We start from the raw sequence: 23,592 nt of genomic DNA, 5'->3' as shown, positions 1-23,592 counted from the left end.
TTTCTGTTTCCCTGCTACCGCCATCTACCGGTCGGTAGATGGTGACAGTAACCGAAACAAATGCCAGCAGAAAGCAAACGAATGCCAAAGGTGAGACATGCTGGAAAAGCTTGATACGAATGTGTAGGCGTATGGCAATCCGTTTTCCCCGAAAAAAAAAAAAAAAAATTTCGTCAAAAAAAACAAAAAAAAACACACTTTTTTCTTTTTTTCCGACACGTAGTCATCTACCGCTCAGACTCGTTATTACTGGCATAGGCAATTTCAGTCCATTGGATGCCATTCGCAGATAGATCAGTAGCGTGGATGGAGAATAACGCGTGGCTGGAGGAACAATTGAAAAATGGATAAGATAATAAAACAAAAAAATGGTAAGTATAAACATTATTATATTGGTTTTCAATTATTAATTATTGTTTATTAGATCAAATTATGAAGCTGCAGGCCCAGTTATTGGAACAACACAAAATATTAGATAACAACAAAGCTAAGGATCGTAGGCCTAATACGTAATGATTCTATTTATTTGCTTTTATTCATTCGTGTTTTTTAGCTCAAATTTTGAGTCTACAAGCTCAGCTAGGGGAAAAGAACAAATTGGAATGGAACAGTTTCCAAACAGTGAAGGAGGTTTTTCAAAACTCATCCCTAACTGAATGTGAGGATGAGTTGGCATTAGGCGAACACAGCCAGGTACCTAAACTTTTCAAATAAGAATTCAAAATAAGTATAGAATTTTAAAAAACAATTATTTATTGTTTAGTTATTCAGTCCACCACCTGACAGTGTGTTAAATTTAAATTCTGTTAGTGCTGCACTAAAAGAATCATTAGTAATAAGCCCATGCAGTGAAGGAACTGAACAATTGTGGACCGTATTTGGGCCGAAAATGGGTGTGGTACAGAAACCCAGAAATGGCACAAGTTCAACATGAAACATGGATTAGGTACTTTTCGGTTTTTTGTCTATCGAAAAAGTATTTTTAATGCTATTATTTTGCATTCACAGAATTTAACGGGGGATCAAATCAAGTCTGGAAGTGTTACAGGATGGAAGAGTCAGCCTACAGATGAAAAAACACTGAGAGTGCATTACCGTTAAGGTGTGAGGTAAATTAATAGAGTAATGCAAATTGCCTAATGAGAAGTACCATCTTGTGTTAATGAATCCAGTACAACAGCAATCCTTTATAGTTCTGTCACAGCTAGAAGCCTCAAATAATTCTGCTTCTCTGTCTAAAGAACAACTTGTCCTTTACGTTCAGAGTGTTGGGGAAACTGGGTACTTAAATGGCCCTAAAGATGTTTTAATTTTGCTGCCATTGCAGAGATGAACATCATACATGGACTCTTTAGGTATGAAAGGATTTTTCTTCAAATAATTTTGAATTTATGACGAAGAATTTCTCCTCCTTTTTGCCAACCAGGTCTAATCTACCAAAAAATATTTTATCCAATAGGAAAGGATTTTCATGTACTGGGAACACAACTATCAACAATGCAACATTCTACAGGTGCTAGTTTATCATTCAAGAGCCTTATACAATGATGTTCATCTGCAATTTGTATGTCCTTTCCCAAGCTTCCACCAGAAGTTGAATCTATGAGTCATGTAAGTTACATGATCAACAATTGATATGTTTAACGGTGTTGTTTTTCTTTTCTCAATATAGGTTAATAGTAACATTGGATCTGAAAAGATTCTTGGTTGGGGCAAGACACTGAATAAATTGTATTGATTGGATGGATGACATGACATTTCTGTACTTAATTCGGATTCCCCAGACGGTATTTGATATTTAAAAAATTGAAGTGCATATCTGGGCTCCCTTCTTTTCTGAAGCCCCGTTTCCCCTTGACTCATAATAAGCCCGTAGGGGGTCATGCCCCTACTGTACGGTATATATAAAAACAACATATACCGAGGTTTGGAGGGCTCTGGCCGGAAAGGGGACGTGGGGTGCCGCTTCGTCCGATGATGTGTTCACGGAGGGTGACGTGGCTGCCCACAAATCCGAACTAAAGGTTAATCGCTCCTGTAAAAATGTTCCAAATCTTCAGCTCTTCTTCCGGCTTCTCTTAGCCAATCACCGGGTAATCTCCCCGGTGGGTCAACAAGGCAGTGTCTCCCCCTGCCTGGGTTGACGGCAACTTTTGAAAGGGCTATTGTGCCTTTTTAAAGTTGCAAAAATAATTGTAATGAGCAGAGAATTGTCAATAAATTTTTTTTTATAAAATATTTTTTGCAAAATTTATTTCTTTCATTGTCTGTGTTCACACATTACATTTATCAACTTTTTTTTTTATTTAGCTTGCTCAATTCATCTTTACTGTATTTGCCACAGTAGTATCGTTTATCTGTAAGTATTCAATTATTATTTATTACACTTTTTGAATTCTTGAACTTAGACAAGGATCAACGTGTAATACCTTGATATTTTCTGAAGTAATTTTGTATTTGTATATTGTTTTACTGGCATGGGAATCGATCCCCAGACATTCAGCGTGCAACGCCTATGCTCTAACATTGAGCCACGAGATATATCTAAATTTTTTATTATCGCATATCATATGTTATCGTCTAGGATGTTTATGCAGTCTTTCACAACTATATGTTTATCTTTCTATTGCTTTTATAAGGTCCATAGCTCTGTGGTAGAGCATTCATCTGCGATAACTGTTACCCTGGGTTCAAATCTTACTAGATGTATAAACATCTACATCTAAATGGAGAATATAATATTGCAGTATTGCATTTCAGTTTTATTCAAAATGAAAATGCAAGTCCGCAAGTCACTAGAAAAAAGCCAACAAGACATCATATGATTCATGGCTCATTGGTAGAGCATCGGCGCGGAATGCCGAACATCCAGTGTTCGATCCCTGGATAATAATTGAATGCTTACAGATAAACGATAAACCAATGGAAACAATGCTTACCATTAAACGTGGCATAAACAATAAAGGAGAATTAAGCAAGCTAAATAAAAAAAAAAGTTGATAAATGTAATGTGTGAACACAGACAATGAAAGAAATAAATTTTGCAAAACATATTTTATAAAAAAAAATTTATTGACAATTCTCTGCACATTACAATTATTTTTGCAACTTTAAAAAGGCACAATAGCCCTTTCAAAAGTTGCCGTCAACCCAGGCAGGGGGAGACACTGCCTTGTTGACCCACCGGGGAGATTACCCGGTGATTGGCTAAGAGAAGCCGGAAGAAGAGCTGAAGATTTGGAACATTTTTACAGGAGCGATTAACCTTTAGTTCGGATTTGTGGGCAGCCACGTCACCCTCCGTGAACACATCATCGGACGAAGCGGCACCCCACGTCCCCTTTCCGGCCAGAGCCCTCCAAACCTCGGTATATGTTGTTTTTATATATACCGTACAGTAGGGGCATGACCCCCTACGGGCTTATTATGAGTCAAGGGGAAACGGGGCTTCAGAAAAGAAGGGAGCCCAGATATGCACTTCAATTTTTTAAATATCAAATACCGTCTGGGGAATCCGAATTAAGTATAGAAATGTCATGTCATCCATCCAATCAATACAATTTATTCAGTGTCTTGCCCCAACCAAGAATCTTTTCAGATCCAATGTTACTATTAACCTATATTGAGAAAAGAAAAACAACACCGTTAAACATATCAATTGTTGATCATGTAACTTACATGACTCATAGATTCAACTTCTGGTGGAAGCTTGGGAAAGGACATACAAATTGCAGATGAACATCATTGTATAAGGCTCTTGAATGATAAACTAGCACCTGTAGAATGTTGCATTGTTGATAGTTGTGTTCCCAGTACATGAAAATCCTTTCCTATTGGATAAAATATTTTTTGGTAGATTAGACCTGGTTGGCAAAAAGGAGGAGAAATTCTTCGTCATAAATTCAAAATTATTTGAAGAAAAATCCTTTCATACCTAAAGAGTCCATGTATGATGTTCATCTCTGCAATGGCAGCAAAATTAAAACATCTTTAGGGCCATTTAAGTACCCAGTTTCCCCAACACTCTGAACGTAAAGGACAAGTTGTTCTTTAGACAGAGAAGCAGAATTATTTGAGGCTTCTAGCTGTGACAGAACTATAAAGGATTGCTGTTGTACTGGATTCATTAACACAAGATGGTACTTCTCATTAGGCAATTTGCATTACTCTATTAATTTACCTCACACCTTAACGGTAATGCACTCTCAGTGTTTTTTCATCTGTAGGCTGACTCTTCCATCCTGTAACACTTCCAGACTTGATTTGATCCCCCGTTAAATTCTGTGAATGCAAAATAATAGCATTAAAAATACTTTTTCGATAGACAAAAAAAAAATTCTCTGCACAATTCAATTGTTTTGCAACTTTTAAAAGGCACAATAGCCCTTTCAAAAGTTGCCGTCAACTAAGGCAGGGGGAGACACTGCCTTGGTTGACCCAGCGGGGAGATTACCCGGTGTTTGGCTAAGAGAAACCGGAAGAAGAGCCGAAGATATGGAACATTTTTACAGGAGCGATTAGCCTTTAGTTCGGATTTGTGGGTAGCGACACAGCCCTCCGTGAACCCATCATCGGACCATGAGGACCCCCACGTCCCCTTTCCGGCCAGAGCCCTCCAAACCTCGGTATATGTTTTTTTTAATATACCGTACAGTAGGGGCATGACCCCCTACGGGCTTATTATGAGTCAAGGGGAAACGGGGCTACGGAAAGGAAGGGAGCCCAGATATGCACTTCAATTTTTAAATAATTAATACCATAATACGCAGGAATACACAGGCGACTGATGGAGGGAAATTCAATTCCGTACTTCAAATTATTATAACTTTTCGTCCTCACATCCCAACCAGAAACCTTCGCAGGTTCACTATTGCTATTAATCTAAATTAAGAAAATAAAACATAGATAAGCATAAAACATTCTTATTGATATAGCTTACATGGTACATAATTCATCATCTGCCATATTCCTGTAGATTCCTGGCAGGAGCTTCTAAAAGGCTATGCAGTTGCAAATGATCACCATAACCAAAACTTGAATACGAAAGTTTGGAAGAACCCTTCGTGTTGGCCACAGAGATCTTCCATGGGCTTTCCGGTTGGACGTTCCATGCACCATAAAAAACAGAAAGGTTACAAAGTTGGTTGTTTTGATCACTAAACGTTAAGGTAAACAATGTACCTGGTCTCGGCAGTCTTGACAGCAATTTCCATTATAACCTCATATCACCTCATTTTATGGAAAAAGAATTTGGTAGGTATCAGTTCAGAATAAAAATTGTTGCATTCAAATCTTTTGACAGGGGGATTTAGGAATGTCGCCTCAGGGTGTGCAAACCACGATTTTCAAAACCATTAAATGCTTGTTAGCCATTGAAAGATTGCTGGCTGACGCAGGCATTCATTTGGGACGTGACTAATGAGCTGTTTCATGGATACAGCTCTTTTTTTTTAGTCCTCTCCAGGATGACATGAATTCCAGCACGTTCTACACACATATCAGCACTTAGCGATATATCAATTAAAATAATTAAAATAGTACCATCTTTTAATGTTTTTGACTCCAGGATTTGTCTTTGTTGCAATTGGGAAGGCAAGGCAACTGATCTATGGTGATTTATTCATCACACTTGCCGTAACTGTTGTCCCAATGTATCAGCTTTTCTGTCAACAGTAGTTTGCTAATACGACATTGACGATTAAATTAGAAAACTAAACAAACTCAGCGGAAAAGCATCACCAGGGGGTAACATCTTGCATGTTGACGAAGAATCCTAGGTTTATCATGTATATGGCAGAATATCCACATTGCCTGGATGGCGCAATCCTTTGCGTAATCACACAAATAATAAGTAAAACATATTGAATTGAAACCAAATTTAACTGAAGTTTTACCAAACAGCCGGCTAGCACCTCGGAATTCCAAAACTACGCCTACACATTCGTATCAAGCTTTTCCAGCATGTCTCACCTTTGGCATTCGTTTGCTTTTTGCTGGCATTTGTTTCGGTTACTGTCACCATCTACCGACCGGTAGATGGCGGTAGCAGGGAGTGTCAGTTTTTGTAGCAAAATATTTTAAGCCCGACCAAGAAAAGTCGGGCTTATTTAGTCGGGCTTGAAATTTTATTGCTATCGCCATCTACCGGCCAAATTTCTAGTTGCTCTAGAATTCTATTCTATGCGAATTGGCAACGCTATAGTTTATTTTAAAATTTGCTTCTTAAAGGGCTTTCGAAAACGGTTACTTCATTACACGACAAGCATTTGGTACATGCACTCTGCAGTTACTTTATCATATATATCTGACAAGTAAGATCGAGTTAAGTTTAAAATTAGATTTTGAAGTGTGTTGATGAAAAAAAAATCCTTATGTTCTTTACGCATTTCTCGTTTAGTGGCTCAGTTCTCCATTGAAAACAGATTGCGAGCCATCACTATGAATATTAGTGAAGTAAATTTGATGTCTAGTAAGAAAGAAAATCAAATTTCCAAAAATGACCAGTCAACCAAATTGGGAAAATCCCTCTGTAATGGCAGTATTAACATGAGGTATGATGACACATATTTATATAGTTTCTCTACCTATATTTAAAATTAGTTTGTGATTGCTTCACCAAAAGTTTTCTTCTTTAACTGTAGTTTGAACTGTTCCACAAACTCACAAAGTGTAGCTACAAAAACCCCTAGACGAACAGATACTTCATTCAACAATAAAACCCCTAAAATGACACAAGGACCTACCCTTGGAAAGCCTAATAGTTGGAAGAGCCCAGGAGTGGGTGGTGTTGTTCGTAAGACACAAAACATACTTGGTGACAGAATGGTGCCTTCTAGAAGCACCACTGACTTTGAGGCTGCTCACCACAAATTGACTTCAGAAGATTCTTCTGGTGACCGTGTTCTTTCCTACCAAACTGCTCAAATTCCAAAGCCACAGGAGGCTTACATTAATCATCAAAAAGTACAAGTCATGTAGAAATGATAAGAATTAGCCATTATTGAATGTTTTTTTGTTTTGTTTTTGCAGGCACTATATTCGGCATCCTCATCTACGCAGAAGAAACCTAGTACCAGGTTCATCCCAAACACTGCTGATCGTGTTCTTGATGCTCCTGCGATGATGAATGATTACTGTGAGTATTAATATACCAGTAACATCTTCGTTTTATGATGTTGGTAATTTTCTTTTCTTTCTAGATCTCAACCTCTTGGACTGGTCCCAGACAAATTTTATAAGCGTCGCATTAGATAAACAGGTCTACCTTTGGAATGCCGCTTCAGGCGATATTCAGGAATTGATGGAGTGTGAAGGCGATGACAATTATGTATCCTCAGTCCAATTCACTCAGGATGGGAGCTATTTGGCGATCGGTCTCAACACTGGCTGCGTTGAACTGTGGGATATCCAGCAACAAAGAAGGTTACGCACAATGGCCGGCCATGCTGCACGTATTGGCGTCCTAGCATGGAATGAACATGTTCTTTCTAGCGGCTCGCGAAGTGGTCTAATCTTCCACCATGACGTACGAATCCCACAGCATTTAGTTGCTTCCTTAGAAGGTCACACGCAAGAGGTATGCCATTCGATGTGTACCTTTGAAGCCAACTTTAACTGTATTTTTCGAACAAAAGGTCTGTTCACTAAAATGGTCCGGCGACCACAGATTCCTTGCGAGCGGTGGCAATGACAACCTCGTCCATGTCTGGGAGGGTACCAGTGGTCAAATTACACGAAACACCCCTCTTCACGTATTTAAGTATAGAATGCCTATTATCGGTTTATCATTCCGTTTCTATAAATGTTTCCTTTCGTAGTCAGCACCAAGCGGCAGTTAAAGGAATGGCATGGTGTCCCTGGCAAAATAGATTGCTAGCTACTGGCGGTGGTACCAACGATCGCTCCATCAAGTTCTGGAACATGAACGTTGGAGACTGCGTAGACACCATTGACACCAAAAGCCAGGTTTCGGGTATCTTCTGGAACTCCGAATATCAGGAAATAATCTCATCTCACGGTTTTCCGAACCACACTTTGCAAATTTGGAAGTATCCGACAAAGGCAAAGGTTATCGCGCTTTATTATTTTTGTTGCCAAACCGTCCACTAGTTTTAATATAATTGTTCTGTAACAGGTTGCAGAACTGACCGGCCACGACGAACGCATTTTGCACTTGGCCATGTCACCTGGTGAAACGGCTGTGATGAGCGCCGGAGCTGATGAAACACTTCGGTTGTGGAACTGTTTTCAAAGTGACCCAAACAAAAAGAAAGGAACAACTGGCCGCAGGAATGAGCCGCGGTCTGCACTTGACGCCATGTCCAATTTCCGCTGACTTTATCAAACGACGCTTTTATTACGCGCATTCCTCATCCGCATGCTAGGATTTTTAACCCCGTATCTACGATCTAATATATCATTAGACGAGAATCTTTGACAGTTTTCCTGCCAAATGAATCAAATTTGCCTTTTAACGCTCAATTTTTATAGTTTTTAGTGTTTTTATGATAATATTTTGCCATAATTTGTATTTTTATAACCACTTGAACAGAGTTTGAATTTGAAAGAATACACATCAAATTCCTTCCTAAAAATTAATGAGCATACTAATAAACAACTGCGAGGTCACCAGGTCAATGTGTCTCGAAAACATTTGAATACGTACTTGGTAAAGTTAGTTTGTTATTGATATAAAATTACAAGCATTAAGGCTACGTTCCTACTTGCATGTATTTTTACTCAGTTGGAATTGAACAATCGAAGAATATTTCATATCGGAGAACTATCGATTAATGAACAATCGATGCGATAACTGATGCACATCCCTGATAGGTCTCTGTGGTATGACAGGAAGTAAATAATAAACATCAGTATTTAATGCTTCAATTTACACAGTAGTCTACCTGTAAGAGCGGCTTCATCTTGTGCAGCTTATTATTTGGTTACCTTGGGTGGGCGTTTTGTATATTTTATTTATTATGATGTGGTGAGCTCTCAATATGTGCAACTAGGCGAGAACAACTGACATTATCGGTGCAGGCAGTATATATCTGTGACATATTGGTTGAGGTTTGGTAAATTATTTTAACTCAGCTATGGAGATCAACTTGGGTGCAGATACCTCGGGTTTGTACACATTGGAAACAGTTACAGGGGAAGGTGAATCGAGTAAGGAGAGTGGAGAGAGTGACCGTGAGTAGCTATATGCAGGCTGAAGATATGCTTTTTATTTTTCCCACCTATTTGCATGCACAAGGAGATTTATTAATTTTTTGTTTGTTATAGAATACCTAATTGATTTTTTTCTGTTGTAAGCGTATCTGGTTTTGGTGGTCTACTTTCTCTATTTCATTTTGCTTCGTATGTCAATAGAATTCATTTGAAATTTTTGTAATGTGTTCAACAGGTGATTTTGAAGAAAAACCTGGCAAGATCAAAGAAGGTAAGCTTGGAGTAAAGAAAAAAGATAAGGAAGACAAAGACAAAGACAAAAAGAAGGACAAAGACAAAGGTTATGCTGCATTAGAAGGCGAGAGTTCTCCAGAAGAATCAGAAATGGAAGTAAAGAGTCCTTTTAAGGGGAAGAAGCGTTCCTTCAAGTTCTCCAGTCGCAAGGAAAAGAAGAGCAAAGATGAAGAAAAAGAAAAGAAAAAAGAGAAAGATAGGAAATTATCCAAAGAAAGTGACATTTCTCCAAAAGAATTGAGAGAAGAAACAAGCAAGGTGGAAAAAACTGACAAAAAGAAAGATAAAAAAGAAAAAGAGAAAGAAACCAAGGTGAAGGAGAAAGAGACTAAAGTCAAAGACAAGGAAAAGGATGTAAAAAGCAAAGATATTAAGAACAAATTAAAAATCAAAGATAAAATGAAAAAAACCAAACCCCACACATCCCTTGAAGGTAGCATTGTTTCTGTCATAATTTGTTTCACTAGATTTCAAAGCTTTGTTTTTAGATGACTTGCCTGTTTTTGGCGTGCCCTTAGAGTTAGCCATTCAAAGAAGTGGTTCTCATGACGGAATAGATTTGCCTGTTGTAGTTCGCTGTTGCATTGACTACATAGAAGATTATGGTAAATTTCTATTCCCTCATAGCCTATTTAGGATTTACTTTTTCACCTGCCTGATTCAGGATTGCAACAAGAAGGAATTTTTCGAAGTTCTGGACTCAAAACTCGCGTAGTTGAACTCCGACGAGCATACAACAACCGCGAAAACGTAGTGCTAAAAGATGTTGACCCGCCGATCGTAGCAAGCCTTCTGAAGCAATACTTGCGGTATATCATGTTATAGTTTTTCGTTGAATGCCATCAACACCATTTTATTCCGTTTGTAGGGAACTGCCTGATAATATTTTAAGTAACGAGCTTTTATCCAAATTCGAGGATGCCTCATCTATCAAAGATAGCCAACTTCAAGAGGAGACCTTTAGCAGTCTTATTCGGCAATTACCTGTATACAATAGAACACTGTTATCTTGGTTGATGGTGCTCATGGATCATGTGATAGAAAAGGTAGAAAGATTTAACAAAAAAAAAAATATTAAAAATAATGCCTCACTTTTTCTACGTCGATAACGTGTCTGTATGCTTTCCAGGAGCGATTTAACAAAATGAACGTGCAAAATCTTAGTATTGTACTTTGCCCAACATTAAATTTGACTCATCGTGTCCTGGGGTGTCTCTTCGCATATAGTCGTTCGCTTTTTGCTGGCACTCAAATAATAAGGTAATTTACATGTTATTACGCAACACAACTCTAAATATATTTTCTATACCATCCACTCTTAAAGCAGTAGCCTTACTGACTTGTTAAAAGATGTTGGCAGGATATCAATTATATAGGAAGTGGGCGGATCATCCGCTTGGGTTTTGAAAGGCTGTTGGATTTATTCGTTTGTTTTATTTTACCACCCATTAATTTTTAGGTACATTCCACCTCTATCTGGCGTTGGAGTCAGTTTACCCGACGAGTTCGATGCTATGACAATTGAACTCAAGAAACAAGAATCGTTGCTTGCCCAAATCCATTGTGAGATGAGTGTTGGATCTGTGGCGAAACATCGAGAAGAACAACTATGGGAAGTAAGACTCAACCTGACACTTTTCTAAATGATTTTAGTTCTAAAATGCTTTCTTCTAGGCACAGCGCATCGTTACGCAGCTTAAGAGACAACTGAAACTGCAGGCACCCACTTCTACAGCTCCTATGGCTGCTGTGGTCCAAAACACAGTTTCTGAAACTCCAAAACCAGCAACTTTGCCAGATGTGGGGCCTAGTGGACATGATGTTGAGCTAAGGTTGGAATTGGCTCTTCCCGTTAAAGTTCTTTCTGAACCAGCTGACCAGGTCCCCAATCCTGAGTTGAGAAGCGATAGAGATATAATGGAGCAGGATGAAGAAGTATCAAAAGGCGAGTCACCCAGTGCTGAAGTAGTTGATGAAAGCATTCAAGAGCCGCCACCCAAGAATTCAACAGAAAATGCGTGCCACGTTACTGTTATTGAAATTACTGGTCATTCGGCAGAATCAGCATCATCTGATCAAAACACGGGATGGAATGCGCCGGAAACTGAAACGCCGTTAACAAAGGAAGAAGAAATGGAACTTCTTTTAATGATTGAAAACCATGAACGAGAGAAGATTATAGAAAAACTTTCAGAAGCAATCGAAAAGGAGCGCAAGTCGATAGAGCGATTGCAAGAACTGTTGGCAGATACAACTACGTAATAGCACATAGCAATTGTTTTTTTCTAAATGTTTTTCCGAACTATCATTTTTCATTTTTATATGTAGTTCGTGGACTGACAGTTCTGAGGACGACGACGGACTAGATGTAGGCGAAGAAGAACAAGAACAGCTTTTGGCAGAAGTGCTCCGTGAAAATCGTCAATTGGAGGTAGTAACTCGATGACCAAAGGAATGCTAAATACTTTGTAAATGTTATCGTTTAACCTTTTTTTTAGGAACAGAACATGTTACTGCAGAGCCAAATTGAAGAAATCGGAGAGGCTTGTTTGAAATTCAGAGCCCAGTTGCGATTACGAGAAGAAAAGACAAAATTACCAATTGTGGGAGCTAATGGAATAATTGCTTAAATTTTTGCTTGATCTGAACGTTCGCCATATAGTTATTGAAAAGCCGCTTGTGTTACTGTTATAAAAATAAATCAATTAAGTAAACTTAACTAATGCTTATATAGGCTCTGATTTTTCAACACGGCAACGTGTTTAGAAGTACAGAAGATTATTGGCGTCTGCGTATTTTTTATTTGACATTTAGGGGTACTGAGGACTGGCCATCTGGTGTCCTCAGTTTTCGGGCTTAGGTATCTGTTTATCTGTATTATCTTATTGATGTGAAATTGTAAATGCATCCGCGTCATGAGTTCGCTTCTGTACTGCGACCGCCATGTATTGCATATAGGGTTGCCGGATGGAAACAAAATAGAGTAAACCCACCACCCTATAATTCATTAAAGGCGGACGTAGTGGTCAGTTTTCTTTCGATTTCGCTCCATATTTGGATTCACTTACAAAAATTCAATATGTTTTTCTGATTCGAAATGTAATTAAACAATAAAACAAAGAAATTTCACTTCTTGGAATGCTTGTTACTGCGTAAAAAGATTTGCTAAATTTGCTGATGAATTTGTTTGTTTTTCCATCCTCTCCTACTTTGAAACCCTTTTCGGGCACCAGGTGGCATTAACTCTTTTAGTCAAGTAAGAAGCTACTAATTAAATAATTTTCATTTATGAAAATTCGTTTGAAAAAACTATTCATTTGAAAGACGAGTAAAACTGGTCGTATCAATTATTTATATAATTTTGTCTTATTCGTCATTGTATTATGATTTCAAACATTGAAATTAGTTTTTGTATTGACTTCTTCTAGCGGCCATTTTCTTTCGTTCGTTGCTTCATCGTATCTGACTACTTTCTTTCCATAAACGTGTAGCCGGCAGAGAGCTCCTTAACAAGATGCCCGTGAGTCTTACTGAATAAGTTATAGTTTAATCGATACTTCAGATTTAATAGTGGTTCTCTCATCCTGATGTAATATTTGGGTTTACTGAAAAAGTTTGCGTTAATTTTTGTATACTCTTTGTTTTATATTTCTATTAACCATGTGTCCTATGCATGTTGCCTCATGGCGGCCATTTTTCTTGAGAAAAATCTTAACTTGTAGACCATATATTTTGTACATTAAATCAAATTTTTTTACCGTTTTCAGCTCGCACGCGACTTATTGCACCCAACTCCTGAGGAGGAGCGCAGGAGGCACAAACTTAAACGATTGGTTCAACATCCCAACAGTTACTTCATGGATGTCAAGTGCCCTGGTATGTTTCTAAATTTGTTTGCACTTCTAGATTGTTATAAGTTCACTGCTATGCATATAGAAGTCCAATTCATTCTTGTATGGAATAATTGAAAGCTGAATTCTTAGATGGTAAGGAAATTCTTGCCAGAACTGAGTAGATGAAATGCCAAAGCAGTTATGAGAAATTCCTAAAATTAGCCTTTATAAATATCATTTTAAGTCACTTCTTAATGATTTTTCTTTTGAGCATACTTTCTGTTGCTCTAACTTGCTCTAGTTGTGTTAGTATGTTTATTCATTCTTTTGATAAATTTGTTTACAGGTTGTTACAAGATCACCACAGTTTTCTCCCATGCCCAGACAGTGGTAGTGTGTGCTGGCTGCTCAGCTGTGTTGTGTCAACCAACTGGTGGAAGAGCCAGGCTGACTGAGGGTAATATTTTAATTATTTGTTTCATTTACAATTCAGACAGTGTTCATTTTTTGCTATGGTTTTATTCTGTTTTATAGTCTGTTTGATATTTTTATCTAAGACAAATATCTTACTTCCCAATAGGCTGTTCTTTCCGCAGGAAACAACATTGAAAGTAAAAGCAGATTGGCCTGGCTGCACCTGATTATTTCATCTGAGATACCATGCTTATGTAAAGAGTGAATACAAGATGCATTGTCAAGGCTAATTTGATTCTAATTATTATCAAAATGATTCTACATCATTACCTAAATTGATGTTGATTGCAAAAATGTCATATCTTGAGTGTTAGAAGTAAGATTCCTCATTTTTTAAAAACTGGCACAGGCTAATAGTTCAATTTATATGGTCTTTGAATAAGTGATTAGCTAAACTTAAGGATATTAATCAGGCTGAAGTCTGAAACCCATACATAACCGTCACATCTGAAAATGTGTTTAGTTTCTTCACAGAAGCCAAATTGCCGCCCCTTAAATTTTGTAATTATACTCAAGTTTTTTTATTGTAATTGTACCCAGTTTTTTTTGTCGAAATACGGGCTTAAATTTATTTATGTTTATACATCTATCCGCTAGGTGTCGTTGAAAATTGTCGTCTGACTTTGACAGCTTCTGTTGTTCATTTGTAATCAAATCCGGAAGATGATTAAAGCTATACTTGTTTTCAATAATCATGGCAAGCCCCGTTTATCAAAATTCTACCAGTATTTTGTAAGCTTGTATTTAACATTTGTGTTACAGAAAAGGATATAAGTGATGTTACTTTACAGAATGAAGATATGCAGCAGCAAATAGTTCGTGAAACCTTTCAGCTTGTCAGCAAGCGTGATGATAATGTCTGCAATTTTCTTGAAGGCGGAAGGTACACGTAGTTTTGTGTTTGATGTGACATAATTTCTAAGTTTTTATTTCAGTTTGATAGGAGGATCTGATTATAAACTGATATATAGGCACTATGCCACATTGTATTTTGTGTTCTGTGTTGACTCCTCAGAATCAGAATTGGGGATATTAGATCTGATTCAAGTATTTGTTGAAACTTTGGATCGCTGCTTTGAAAATGTTTGTGAATTGGATCTGATCTTCCATGTTGATAAGGTATTATTATCTTTTTACTTTATCCTGTTATGATTGTACATTGTTTTATATTCTAGGTTCATTACATCTTGAATGAATTAGTAATGGGTGGAATGGTTCTAGAGACTAACATGTCTGAAATTCTTAGTCGAATAGAGGATCAGAATAAATTGGAAAAATCCGAAGCAGGGCTTATTAGCCTTAAAAATGTAAATCTTCCTAATTTACCAAACATTCCTCAACAGATTAAGGATATTAAACTACCAGATCTACCCCAAGCTATAAAAGACCTGAAATTCTAATGTAATAGCTCTTAATGTATGATTCAAAATATTCTGTGCGAAATACAATAAGATGCACAACAATCGTTTTGACATATTTTATTTGTTTATTTGGCTATTTTAATATTCATTTACTAAGGTTGCTTCTCGAACTGTACAACAGATGGCCATGTATCTATGGTTTAAACCTTCCCGCTTTCACACAGCGCCTTCTGCTGTATTTTCCCATTTCGCCGCCATCATTCGTCGTCTGGCGAGGTGATGCCTCTGTTCTTCCCTTAAACAACTAGCGTGTTTTACTCTTGTTGGTGAATTTTAAAAAAGTTTTTTGCACTTGACGAACATGCTGCATGCTTGAGTAATCTTGCCCTCTCAATAGATTACTATCAACATTTTGTCACTTTCGGTAAGTTCACTCGTTATTCATGTACTAAATAGTGTGTCGTACATTTTACGGCATTTACAGGATCTTGTAAGCACAAAAGATCTTTATCTGACAGTTAAGGGCAAGAAATGTTTACATCATAAGAGCCTCACATTATAGAAGTAAAATGAGTTTCAATTTTGACGCTAACTATTGGATATATGGCTGTATGTATATGTTGGCTACTCTTCACGGATCGAACTCGGCTGTTTGAGCGTGGCAACACAGCTGATGATTGTGTCCCCTTTACCCAACCCCATCATTCTGTTCTTACCTCCAGGCTACCCGTTTCCGGACCTTGTGAGAGCAGGCCCACTCTCTACCCCCTCTGTCTTTCTTTCTCCAAACAACACCCAACCCCCGTTTTACTGCATCCCGAAAGTGCAGCATTGCCAGCTATCCGTATAGCCCGTTTACATTCACAAGATTTATTTTTTATTTTTATTTTGAAAAATTTCCGTTCGTAAAAAACCTTTTCCCACATTTTGAAATAGGGCATTTAATCACAATTCCCCTAAGGACAGCGATTTAGTGTTATCTTAATTTAAAAATTTTGTTCGTTCTCGGTCGATTGTTGCGTTTGCCTTTAGTCGCACCGTATCTGGCTTGATGGGTAGTGTTGGAACTTTCAGACGCTAGCAAATTCGAGTCACTCTTTCAATGAGGCACTACAGTAAAAAGCCTTCTGGGTCGTCGTCACATAGTTGTTTGAAGTCTTAGACGACGTGTGTACATGTTTGCTTCTCTCTGTGCAGTAGTGGGAGATTCATGAAGAAAGTGAACGCCATTTGTTCGTGAACGTTTATTGAGTTAAGAGAAAAAACCTTTAAAAAAAACTTCACGTGACCTAGCCGTTATTTGTACTTCGGCAAAATCAAGTTTATTGGAACTACCCTAGCTGAAAAGAAAAGGGAAAACGACGACCATAGTTTCTCTTTTAGTACTTTTGGTTAAAGCAAAACACAGTTTGAGCATCATCGTTGGCTGTAACTTTCGATCTCCAGTTTTCAAGTTCTTCACATGGACATTTACCAAGGACTTACACTCCTTAAAGGTGACCTTCTTTGATCTTACGTTCCTTACTGTTTGCGATTAGAAGCAAGCTAGTTAAATTCAAGACCGATGCTCGATTTTTAATCTTGGATGTCCTGATCCAAAAAAAATATTTCATCTCAAACTTAATGCGAATCCGATATACAAACATGTAATTTAAAAAAAGAACCCGTTTTGTAGATGAAGTGTTGTCTTTTATGTGGTAATGTAGCAGAAAATTGTTTCTTATTAAATTATATGACGTGTGTTGTGCACGGCATTCCTGTGCCCATTGCTTGGCTAAAGTGAAGCGCAGACCGCTCTTTTTCGCCTTTCGATGAGCCAAAAAGGAATCGGTTCGGAACCGCTACACAGCTGTTCTGAAGCTGTGCGTCTCTCTTCGAAATTCCCCAATATGGAGTCGGTCCCCTATCGACGGATTATTGTCGAAGCTCCTCCGACATGCTTGCTTCAACGATTACGCCACTCTTTTATTTCTGACTTGTTTTGTCGTATAGCGTACACCGTTAAAAACATTGGACAATGTATTAGGAAACAATAGCCAATGGAGGCATAAATCGTTCTTAAAGAGTTGTTGAGCACTGGAATTTTTTTTTAAATAGGCTGTGTCTATTGATAGGTGCATGGCTGTTCTAGAAGGGGCGGGTTGCAGAACGGTTTTTGTAGGACCGCAGCGTTGCCCGACTTAACAAATGGAGACCCCGGTCTCCCACACACTATTTCTGGAAATAATTCAGAATCCTGCGATGGTTCTTTCGGTTTTCCTTGAGTTGTCGACTTCCTATGAATAAGTGCCTTTTCCTGTGGAGCTTTATTTACAAGCCTGAAAAACTGCGTGGCGTGAATGGTGTCTGCTTATAAGTGATTTCCTTTGTCCGGCAGCAATGTTGTCTTATCTTTGGGCGGGAAAGGCCGGGAGATCGATATTTTTGCGTTGAGCACTAAGGAGAAAGACACAGGGTTAGTTGAATAATCGATCCACCCTTTCAGCAACAGACGCTACTCCGTAAAAATATCCAGTCTGATGTGAACTAAAATGATTTTAGTGGTATTTCGTGAAGTCTATTACTTACTAATTTGTGATCGCTGTTCATCATCAGTAGGTCATCTAAGCGATGTCCTACAGCTGGATTGAAAATGAAACGCAACGAAGATTCCATACATTTACCCTCTGCCGTTGAGTCAGTAGCACGACCATTAGGTGGATCAATCCAGTCTGGCCGGATCTCTCCTACGCCTCCTATGGTGAATGCTGTACTAGCTGGGGACTTGAGGAATACTGCAAATCAATTGCAGGTACACAACCTTTTGAGTAGTCTGCTTTCAATGTTCACCTTCCGTTAACCTTTTGGGTTTTTATTAGGAGCCTTCTATAGCAGCAAGTATGGCCACGTTTAGTACCAGTGGATTTGTGGCAGCAGCGAATGGCAGTACCACTGTCACTATTGGTCCTTTAGGCACCAGTCCACCAGTGCCATTCTCTACTGCTATCCAAACAACAAAAGCCCCATCCAATACTGGTGGTGTGTCACAAGTGGTGGCACAGCAACAACACATCTTCCATCAGTCACTTGCTCATCAACAAGCTCGTCATAGTTTGGCTATTGCTACAGCCCCAGCTGGATCACCTCCAATATCAATTCAGTCGACAGCCCAGCAGCAGACACAGCAACAGCAACAGAGCTCTATGCAACAGGCATTCCAGGTAAGAGCTTGGCCTTTTTTGTTATGTATTATAATGGATTCCTGTTATTTTTTGGCATTTCCATTTCAACATCTTTTTTTGTTTTACTCAATAGCAAATGACGGCTGGTCCTCACGGCCCAGGAGCGCAGCAGTTTCAGCGTTTGAAAGTGGAAGATGCCCTTTCATATTTGGATCAGGTCAAATACAAATTTGGCAATCAACCTCAGGTTTATAATGATTTCCTTGACATCATGAAGGAATTTAAATCTCAGAGGTAAGCTGGTATTTTAAAAAATCTAGTTTTCGTGAGTGGAAAATTTTTTTTCTATAGTATCGATACACCCGGTGTTATTGCACGTGTTTCTTCGTTATTCCGTGGACATCCGGAGCTCATTGTGGGGTTTAACACCTTCCTTCCTCCTGGGTACAAGATAGAAGTTCAAGCCGAGCAGGTTATTATCTTCGAAATAATAATGCTTAAACCTTTATTAAACTGTGTTTGCGTTTATGTATATATATATATAGGTTTCTGTTAGTGTGCCAGGCAGTCTGGGTGTCCCTGCTCACATACACCATATTACACATGGTCCAATACCAATAACGACTACCACCACCCAACAACTTGACATGGCTGCTCGGAGCACGCCACCAATCCAACAAGTCAGCATAACTACCGTTCCTCAGTTAACTGTCGCTCCGCCAATCCAGCAGGTTCCAGCAGCATCCGTTCCTGTCAAAGAAGGTAAAAAAAAAAAACTTTACTATTTTCGAACACGTCAGGCTCGTCGAATTATTAAAAATACAATTTCATTAACTAATATATTTTTTTTGTTAGTTGTATCTGCAGCTAAAACAGCAGGAACTTCCCCCATATCAAGTACCGGATCCATTTCGACAGCAGCTCCTACATACAGTTTGAGTTCTCAACAGAAGGAATCGTCTTCATCGAGTCCTCAATTAGGTTCCGCAGCCCATGGATATGCCAATAGCTCGTCGCAGGGTGCAGCTGCTGTAGTCAGTGCTGCATTTGGAGTCCCAAATGCGTCGCAACCAGTTGAATTTAATCATGCCATTAATTACGTCAACAAGATTAAAAACCGCTTCCAGGGCCAACCTGATATCTATAAACAGTTCCTTGAGATACTGCATACGTATCAAAAGGAACAGCGGTCTTTGAAAGAAGGCCTCGTTAGCCCATTAAACTATCGGCCTACCTTGACTGAAGCTGAAGTCTATGCTAAAGTCGCTCAACTCTTTCAAAATCAAGAAGACCTCTTACAGGTAGTTTATTTTATTCCAATTCCGCTATTACTGTTTTTTTTTGGCCTGAAATTTGCCTATTGAGACTCCATGTTTTGTTTTATCGATTTTTAGGAATTTGGCCAATTTTTACCTGATGCTACTAATGTAACGCGCGGAGGTAATTGTGGTAGTAGCTTGGTACCGGTTACTCTACCAGCCATCCCAACGGGACAGACCAAGAAGCCCAGCCCTGTTACAGAGCCATCTAAACCTCCGGCTATAGCAAGCGGTAATTTAACTGGATCGGCAGTGGCACCGCCGGCGAAAGCACCACTTAAACGGCCGGCGCCTCCCCCAATTGTATCATCTCCGGCCGTCGGTATGAATCTGATACCGAAGAAAAAGCCTCGACTAGATCCTGGTAGTGGAAAAGATCATTCGATTGCCGACGTTGGAAAGTTTGGTACCATGAGCGAATTGGCCTTCTTCGACAAAGTTCGGCGCGTAGCTTGTCGGTCCCGTGACGTTTACGAAAACTTCCTTCGCTGCTTGGTCATGTATAACCAAGAAATTATTAGCAAAATGGAATTGCTCCAAATCACTACCCCCTTCCTTAGTCGCCATCCCGATCTGCTCAAGTGGTTTAAAGACTTCCTCGGACTTAAAGGTTAGCATTTTCGTTCTCAAATGAAAAGTGTGTTTCTGTAAGTTAACGGCGTCTTCTTGTTATCATAGAAGGAACAGGCGTAGGGGGCTACCTGGCTCATGTTGAAGCTCAACCCATCAGTTTAATTCGTTCGCGGATGGAACGCGAAATGTACCCTTCAACCAAGGATGGAAAGGAATCGCGGGACCACGACATGCAAGCCATGGAGATTGATTACTCTACGTGCAAGCGCCTCGGCACATCTTATTGCGCACTACCTAAGAGCTACGAACCCCCGAAGTGCTCCGGACGAACGCCTCTGTGCAAAGAGGTGCTAAACGAGACGTGGGTTAGTTTTCCCACGTGGTCCAGTGAAGATTCAACTTTTGTCAGCTCACGCAAGACGCAATACGAAGAATACATTTACCGGACGGAAGATGAACGCTACGAGTTGGATATTGTGCTAGAGACTCACATGAGCACAATCCGCGTCCTAGAAGGTGTTATGAAGAAACTGAATCACCGAATGAATGCTGAAGAAGCAAACCGCTTCAAATTGGATGACTGTCTTGGCGGATCTTCTCCAACCATCCACATCAGAGCTATTCGGCGTATTTACGGAGACAAAGCCACCGAGATCATCGAAGGGTTGAAGCGAAGTCCTCAGGTGGCAATTCCGGTTGTGCTGCGCCGCATGAAAGCTAAGGAAGAAGAGTGGCGCGAAGCTCAGAAAGGGTTCAACAAAATATGGCGTGATCAGAATGAAAAGTATTATCTCAAGAGCCTCGACCATCTAGGAACTAATTTCAAGCAAAATGACGTAAAGGCGCTACGCTCTAAGGCGCTTATCAACGAAATTGAGACTATCTTTGAAGAGCGTAACGAAGAGAACGCCAACAAGACGGATATGGGTCGTTCAACTAATGTGAGCAATGGGCCTCATCTTAAGTTGGCTTATAAGTCACGACGGAAGGTGCTGGACGACGCAGCAGATCTCCTGATTCATCATGCCAAACGCCAAACTGGAATTACTAAAGAAGACAAACGACGCATAAAAACACTATTGAGACATACGGTGCCCGATCTTTTCCGTCATCCTCGCCAGGAACTTAGCGAAGACGAAAGAGAAAATGATGATGACGACGATGCGGAAGATAAAGATTCACATGAACACGACACAGCTACGAAGAGGGAGAAACGAAAGAGCAGCAAAATGACAAATGGCGGTCGCGGAAATACGAAGGTTCCGGCCTTAGCAATGTTAGCCTCAATGGACGACGAGTACACGCTCTTCCTGGCCAACAGTCACTGGTATGTCTTCCTCCGCTTGCATCACATTTTATGTGAACGACTCACCAAGATTGGGGATCGTGCATCCATCCTTCTTCAAGAGGAAAAAGAAGAGATTGCCAAGTCTCGTTCTCGCTCAAACGGTCGCCACAGGGAAAACGACAGTGTGGCTGTAGCACTTCGACTCAAACCGAAGGCCGAAGTCGAGATTGATCAGTACTACTCACACTTCCTTTCGATGGTGAAGAATCTGTTGGACGGCAACATCGAGGCACTGCAATTTGAAGATTCGCTTCGTGAGATGTTTGGCATCCATGCTTACTCTGCGTTTACTCTTGATAAAGTCATCGCCAACGCCGTTCGTCAGCTGGGTCATTTGGTCACCGATCAGACGTGCTTGCAGTGTACCGAAATATTTCTGGAAGAGCATGGTCTTAAAGGTTCATCGAAGGGTCTGCTGACTGAGGATGGATCAAATGACGAAGGCAAGCAATCTGCAGCTGAAATGTCTTATCAGCGAAGAATGGAGCAGTTGTTAGCTGACGAAAATCTTTTTAGAATTGTTTTATGGCACAAAAATGAAGAAACCACAATCGCCATTGAAATGCTCGACACCGACACTCACTCAAGTTGCTCAGGAGATAACCCGCCATTGCAAGATGTGCGTAACTGGTCAAATTACGTCGAAGGATACGTTTCAGATCGCATGGATCAAGTTATGTCGGAGAAAGCCAGGCGAAAAAATACAGATCCATCATTGAGCGCAGCCCATTCCCGCGTAAGAAAACCAGTTTTCCTACAAAGAAATCTGAAACAATGGGAAAGGCGGCGACGGAAAGATGGCTCCGTTAAAGCGTCACGTTCTAAGAATTCCGGTATTTAAATAATATATATTTCCTCAATTTTGTTAATGTTTGAGGCCAATTAAGGCAATAGGCATGCCCGTTGTGGCATCTATTTGTAAGCTTGTTTGCATATTTTATGTTTCTTATTTTGCGTTTCCTTAGACACTCCTGTGGACGCGGACGACACTACACAGAAGGACGTTACATTAAGCGAGGATGCTCACTGTGTGTTCAACGTCAATTCATATCAAATGGTTTTTGTGGCCAATAGCGAGAGTGTATTGTACAAGAGACATGCGTTCACCCGAGCCAAACAAGTAACTCATTGTTAAAGAGCTTGTTTAGTCCAAACGCTTCAAACTAACTACGTTTTGTTTCACAGTGCCACAAAGCAGTAACGCTACGGATGAGAAAACACTTTCTAGTTTGGCGTGAACGCTGGTCGGCAGCTCATGTGACGGCAGATGCCGAAAAGGCGACGGCAAACTGGCTTCTGGGCAAAGGTGACCACTTGGAACTGAAGGCAGACAGCAGAACTGTCAAACTTGTAAATCATGTTGACAAGCGTGCTCCTTTTGGGACGCTCATAAAGTATCGTGTCGACTACGACAAGAGTTGAGTGACTATCTAAAGGAATCTTGTCTGTCCCTATTACTTGCAAAGTTGCAATCGAATCAATCATCTCTCCGATGCCATTTGATTGAATTAATCGCTCTGCCTATTTTTAAACAATGATAGATAAAGGAGAATTGTTATACTCTCTTGTCCAACACTGCAACTCGTTGTTTCTAAACTCCTTTCTACTACTGGGTTCACCGCCCGTGTTTTCCCCCATCTGTGTGTATGATTTTTTAAACAATTGTAAGTGGACGATGTGAACGAAAAAAAAAACCAACAAACAAATCAAGACAATAAAGATCTTATGTCCATGACCATACCATGTTAGATTGTTAAATAAATTCGATCCAGTGTTTCGATCTTTACACTGTTTTTGGAAAGTTGTAGGCGTAACTGCCGTCATCAGACCTGTGGTCGTTTGCTATTATACTTTTGGCTCGATAAAAGGTAGTATACCAACTGGTTTGCTGAAGTTCATTTTGAGCACACTCATTTTCATTTATGCTGCAATGCCATCACGCATGCTGTTTTGGTACTAAACATGGGTGACTGAAGGCACAAGCAGCACCCGCTGAAACGAATTCGAATGAAGTCTGCTACAAACCAACAATAATTATTGTCGACTGTTGCCAAGAAA

General features: G+C 39.6%; 6 protein-coding genes and 1 long non-coding RNA gene across 12 annotated transcripts in view; 6 read left to right on the top strand and 1 right to left on the bottom strand.

Annotated features, from left to right (window-relative positions):
• Window positions 1-800: 800 nt before the first annotated feature.
• On the top strand, window positions 801-2,114 carry LOC130696974 (uncharacterized). The gene is made up of 3 exons (XR_009002772.2): window positions 801-946; window positions 1,009-1,355; window positions 1,427-2,114. It is a non-coding gene; the product is annotated as an uncharacterized LOC130696974 (long non-coding RNA).
• Window positions 2,115-6,172: 4,058 nt separating this feature from the next.
• Window positions 6,173-8,598, top strand: LOC130696301 (cell division cycle protein 20 homolog). The gene is made up of 8 exons (XM_057519394.2): window positions 6,173-6,311; window positions 6,398-6,551; window positions 6,642-6,963; window positions 7,030-7,135; window positions 7,200-7,576; window positions 7,635-7,759; window positions 7,818-8,067; window positions 8,135-8,598. Coding segments are annotated over exons 1-8 (1,536 nt in total). The 5' UTR covers window positions 6,173-6,310; the 3' UTR covers window positions 8,336-8,598.
• Window positions 8,599-8,816: 218 nt separating this feature from the next.
• Window positions 8,817-12,184, top strand: LOC130696298 (ralA-binding protein 1-like). 3 transcript variants are annotated; one of them, XM_059495206.1, is made up of 11 exons: window positions 8,817-9,033; window positions 9,094-9,168; window positions 9,407-9,898; window positions 9,954-10,070; window positions 10,130-10,274; window positions 10,334-10,511; window positions 10,595-10,725; window positions 10,925-11,081; window positions 11,140-11,723; window positions 11,794-11,896; window positions 11,964-12,184. In XM_059495206.1, exons 2-11 carry the CDS (start codon window positions 9,096-9,098, stop codon window positions 12,093-12,095), a joined length of 2,112 nt encoding a protein of 703 aa, XP_059351189.1. In that variant the 5' UTR covers window positions 8,817-9,033; window positions 9,094-9,095; the 3' UTR covers window positions 12,096-12,184. The 3 variants fall into 3 exon arrangements, with proteins under 3 accessions (XP_059351189.1, XP_057375373.1, XP_059351190.1); XM_057519390.2 differs by having other exon boundaries at window positions 9,094-9,192; XM_059495207.1 differs by lacking the exon at window positions 9,094-9,168 and having other exon boundaries at window positions 8,819-8,853.
• The window catches only part of LOC130696249 (uncharacterized), a 33,810-nt gene continuing 19,941 nt past the window's right edge, over window positions 9,724-23,592 (bottom strand). Inside the window, exon 13 of the mRNA XM_059495203.1 lies at window positions 9,724-9,733. The gene's annotated coding sequence lies outside the window, so the exon portion shown is untranslated. The remainder of the gene's footprint in view (window positions 9,734-23,592) is intronic.
• LOC130696296 (small ribosomal subunit protein eS27) lies at window positions 12,862-14,002 on the top strand. Its single transcript, XM_057519388.2, has 4 exons — window positions 12,862-12,985; window positions 13,233-13,341; window positions 13,645-13,755; window positions 13,879-14,002. Exons 1-4 carry the CDS (start codon window positions 12,980-12,982, stop codon window positions 13,905-13,907), a joined length of 255 nt encoding a protein of 84 aa, XP_057375371.1. The 5' UTR covers window positions 12,862-12,979; the 3' UTR covers window positions 13,908-14,002.
• LOC130696287 (AP-3 complex subunit sigma-2-like) lies at window positions 14,362-15,244 on the top strand. The gene is made up of 4 exons (XM_057519379.2): window positions 14,362-14,504; window positions 14,564-14,655; window positions 14,708-14,891; window positions 14,948-15,244. Exons 1-4 carry the CDS (start codon window positions 14,436-14,438, stop codon window positions 15,170-15,172), a joined length of 570 nt encoding a protein of 189 aa, XP_057375362.1. The 5' UTR covers window positions 14,362-14,435; the 3' UTR covers window positions 15,173-15,244.
• LOC130696247 (paired amphipathic helix protein Sin3b-like) lies at window positions 15,341-23,269 on the top strand. Of its 4 annotated transcripts, none has more exons than XM_057519333.2 (11): window positions 15,341-15,557; window positions 17,732-17,924; window positions 17,992-18,333; window positions 18,428-18,588; window positions 18,646-18,766; window positions 18,840-19,056; window positions 19,150-19,595; window positions 19,689-20,223; window positions 20,292-22,367; window positions 22,500-22,654; window positions 22,720-23,269. In XM_057519333.2, the coding sequence occupies exons 2-11, from the start codon at window positions 17,766-17,768 to the stop codon at window positions 22,954-22,956; spliced, it is 4,449 nt and encodes a 1,482-aa protein (XP_057375316.1). In that variant the 5' UTR covers window positions 15,341-15,557; window positions 17,732-17,765; the 3' UTR covers window positions 22,957-23,269. The 4 variants fall into 4 exon arrangements, with proteins under 4 accessions (XP_057375316.1, XP_057375312.1, XP_057375314.1 ...); XM_057519329.2 differs by having other exon boundaries at window positions 17,729-17,924; XM_057519331.2 differs by lacking the exon at window positions 15,341-15,557 and adding an exon at window positions 16,209-16,629.

The sequence above is a fragment of the Daphnia carinata genome, chromosome 5, assembly GCF_022539665.2.
Source record: "Daphnia carinata strain CSIRO-1 chromosome 5, CSIRO_AGI_Dcar_HiC_V3, whole genome shotgun sequence".
Lineage (NCBI taxonomy): Eukaryota > Metazoa > Arthropoda > Branchiopoda > Diplostraca > Daphniidae > Daphnia > Daphnia carinata.
This window is presented reverse-complemented; position numbering and strand designations above follow the sequence as displayed.